The sequence below is a fragment of the Diadema antillarum genome, unplaced genomic scaffold, assembly GCF_040938485.1.
Source record: "Diadema antillarum isolate AM-2024a unplaced genomic scaffold, OU_Dant_1.0 scf00000082, whole genome shotgun sequence".
Classification (NCBI taxonomy): Eukaryota; Metazoa; Echinodermata; class Echinoidea; order Diadematoida; family Diadematidae; genus Diadema; species Diadema antillarum.
The window spans coordinates 793,124-797,294 of NW_027270971.1; the positions used below are offsets into that span (position 1 = coordinate 793,124).

At 41.7% G+C, this 4,171-nt stretch overlaps 1 protein-coding gene across 1 annotated transcript; it reads right to left on the reverse strand.

Annotated features, from left to right (window-relative positions):
- Positions 1-606: 606 nt before the first annotated feature.
- LOC139717787 (endothelin receptor type B-like) lies at positions 607-1,770 on the reverse strand. The gene has a single exon (XM_071629286.1). It carries the CDS (start codon positions 1,768-1,770, stop codon positions 607-609), a length of 1,164 nt encoding a protein of 387 aa, XP_071485387.1.
- Positions 1,771-4,171: the final 2,401 nt, after the last annotated feature.

The following is a 4,171-nucleotide window of genomic DNA, read 5'->3' on the forward strand; positions in this document are numbered from 1 at the left end:
AACATTTTACAAAGAAGGCATCTAATATTCAGTGGATATTCATCGTGTATAGTATGATTGGACACATCCTTGGTGAGGTCACTGTGTTTCACCGATATCTAAGTTAACCAGAGGTATAATGATACTTCCCGACCCCCCTTCTAACAAGGTACAACAAATCTAAACATTATGATGCGTTGACGCACTCTACGTCACATAGGCCCGAATTCACGAAGGTGGTACAAATGAAACCATGGTTTAAACCATGGACAAAAACCATGGAGCGCCAAGTGTCGCATGGAATATTTCGTTACGAAATCAGTCATTTCGTCGATGAAATGAGTATTTTGTAACGAAATGACAACATTTTGTAACTAAATGAACATTTCGTCCACGAAATGATAATTTCGTTAACGAAACGGTCATTTTGTCGACGAAATGACCAATTTCGTGGCGAAATATTCCTCGCGACACCTGGCGCTCCATGGTTTTTGTCCATGGTATAAACCATGGTTTCATTTGTACCACCTTCGTGAATTCGGGCCATAAAGTCTCATTTCCTAGCACTGAAATATCTGCAGGTATAACTAGTTGCCTGCCTTGTTGTCACATACAGCTCAAAGTCACTTACAGCTTGGTTGAATCGTTTGAACAGGCAGAAATACGATCATGTCTAGTCGGCGACGACTTTCGCAAAACGGTGGAGCGACCACGGAAGGTCGTACCGACGGACAGCAGCGATGTCCGTTGTTGGGCAGTGAAACCCTCCATCCCTTTCCATCTTTCCCTGTGCCAGCAAAAACAGTCCTTGAAAAGATGTTCCCTAAACTTCGTACTGAGCACATAGAGTGCCACGGGGTTGAGACAGCTGAGGAAATAGACTGGAAAATCTTTCCATCGAAATAAGGGTAGCAGCGCCGCAGAGTTTTTCATGAAACTCTTGAAAAAGAACTCAAACCATAGGTCAAACACGTAGAAAGGAAGCCATGCCACAGCAAACATGATCGAAAGAACGATAATGACGACGGCTAGTTTAAGGCGGGACCTCACTCGATGGCTTTGCTGGTGGCCGCGGCAAGCATTCTCCGTGGTACTAGTCATCGGTTCCCGGATGCTTTTCACGAGAGAATAAGCGGTAAGTGCGTGAGCAATTACGATGATGACAAGAGGCAATAAGAACGCGCAACTGACGCGAAACAATTTGTAGATCTTGGATGGCCTTGTTCCGTAATTCATGGCCATACAGACAGGTTTCTGGTTCCCAAATATTGTTACCTCTGCCAATCCCAAGAGGGGCGCTCCGACCACAAATGACGCTATCCATATCGCGATCACAGACAGGCACGTTCCACTCACTGGGCACCTGGCGCAGAGTCCGTTTTCACGCGTAGCCCAGGGCCGGGCTATGGCCAAGTAGCGCTCGATGGCCAGGGCCATCAGGGAGAATACAGTTATGCAGCCACTGGACGACATCATGCAATGGGTGAGTTTGCACCAGGATGTACCGAACAGCCATTCTTTCATATCACGTTTGTGATAGTCCAGCATGAATGGGAGGTTGACAGTGAGGCAGATTAAATCCCCGATAGCCAAGTTGAGGACCATCTTATTAGGGGTGGAGCGGAGTCTCCTATTTTTCGCCAGGATGTAGATGATGGAACCATTTGCAAGGACGCCAAATATGAGAACGATGATCAGGGTGGATATTGGCGCCCAAGGTATTATGAATTCGTCTTCATCGAGGGGTGACGAAGTTCCGTAAGCACTCTCATTTTCGTTGTTCTCCTCCATTTCTCATAAACAGATGATAACAAACGCGATTTGATCTGTGTTACAATATTATTTACTGTTTTGAAGCTTTAAAGAAAGGTAAAGAATAGTGGGTGCAAGCAATGTAAACCAGAAAAGAAAAATGATGTTCAAGGCATCTGATTATCGGTCCTTCCTATCGACAAGTTCGTTCAGTCTCACTATCGACGTTCCTTGGTGAGTGTTTCTGGTAGTGTACTCTGCCGTCGCGCCCCGACGTTCAGTAGAAATGTTGGTGATCTACGAATCCATGGTATCCTAGAGCACAGCTTCCCTATACTGCCTTGCGCTGTAAACAATGTCTGTGTTCCTTGGTCACAAACATGATACCTGCATAAAACCATAAACAAACAAAGAAACATATCGAGTAAGATGTTGGAGATGGGTGATGATGAGTGTACGGTACGGGTTTTTTTTTTCTCGGCCGCCATTTGAAATTCCAAGTTCCGATTAATACATGCATGAAAAATGCGCAATACAAATTAAATATAATATCTCTGGTTTTGTAAAGTAATGGTTTCCTCTGACTCTTTCCGCACCAGGGTTGATTGCAATTATGACCACTAAACCATAGTCACGTCTATACTCATGATTCTGTTTTCCCAGTAAATCATTAGCTAATACTGTTCTGCTTAAAGGAACAGTAAATGAATGGCTTGATTGTCTTGAACATTACTGCATGGGAATGACTTGGAATGGAGTACTATACACAAGTTGAATCGCTTTCAGTATACTGTTGTAAATGAGGGCCACGCCGTCAAGACAGTAACCGGGTGTAATGTTTCAAGAGGCTAGCAGTGTAATAGTGTGTCAGCTCTCAGTTTGCCGTGTGCAATAATCACGGTGGACATCATTACTTTTAGAATGTTTTTTCCATGTGGAGACGACATTTGATACACTTATGGAGGATAAACTGTTGAAACAGTAGTGATTTACACTTAAGAAAGATCAAATGATAATGGTGTAGATGTACATTCGAAAGAATCAGGATGAGGTTTCAGTAGCTGTTTAACTGATAGATATCTTTATGTGGAATAAAGTCGCTAATGGATATGACCAGGAACGTATTCAGTCAATGGAGCTCTTGAAGTGACCACGACCCATATAACTGACACACACACACACACACACACACACGCACGCACCCTCACTCACGCACACACATACACACATACACACACACACACACACACACACACAAACACACAATCAATTTATCATTAAAAACATAAGCACGCGATAAGGAATTGCAAAAATCAAAAATAAAAACGAGCACTACGCAGGAGTCAAAACACCTACTCTGTCATCAGCTGGGTATACATGCATTGCATGACAGACGAAGACACTCTGGGTGTAACGCATAGCTCACTGGGTCTATTCCCTAAAATCTTTTTAAACCATTTAGGTTTCAAACAAACTGATCCAATTTTACAGGCGTCCAGTAAAAGTTTGTGTTGTTAAACTTTTTTTACAATCTAAAAAAGACAAACAAACAAACGAAGGAGCCTATAAGCCGCGAGAGAAAAGTTAGAAGAAAAGTAAATTGTTATTTTCTTATTATGTCGGCGCGTAAATGAATAAGGATTTAAAAACAATGTTAGTCAGTAATTTCATTTTTTGAATGGTCCTTTTTTGTCTTTATGCATGTATGTTTAGGTAATTTACAGTCAAATTCCTGTGTCCCAAACGATATCCTGTCTCAATCGTCGTAAAAACTGCCCAAGGATTTTACTCTCTTTGACATCACTTCTCACTGATTTATAATTATACCTTCAGCATGAGAAAACACATGGAAACAAAGTAAGCCTACACAATCATAATTTTTTGATGGCTATCAAAATATATAATTTCTTAACTAGGCGAACGCCGAGCGATTTCTCGCCTGCATATTGCATTTTGAGAGTATAGTGTTTTTCGATGTAAGTTCATTGACCTTTTGAACTTTGACCTTATTGGCCTTCACCATAATATTCGAACTTGACTGGCATCTTATGGAAATGTACCGAAGGTGTGAGTTTCGTGGTCATTGATCAAGACTGCAAAGTTATTGAGAGCACTCTACAATATTGCAAGCATGGAGTTTATCGGAGAAAGTTCATTGACTTTTTGACCTTTGACCTTGTTGGACCTGATTAATATCATTTGAGCTTGACCGGCATCTTTATAGATGATCTACTAGTGATGTGAATTTGGTGGCAATAGCTCAGAGGTGTGTGAAGTTAATGAGAGTATACACCACAATAATATCTGGTATGGTTCATAGACCTTTTGACTTCTGACCTTTTCGGCGTTCACCAAATTAAAACTTGACAGGCGTCTTTAAATGATATAACTGTGGTGTGAGTTGTGTGGTCATAGCACAAAGCTGTGGATAGCTATTTAG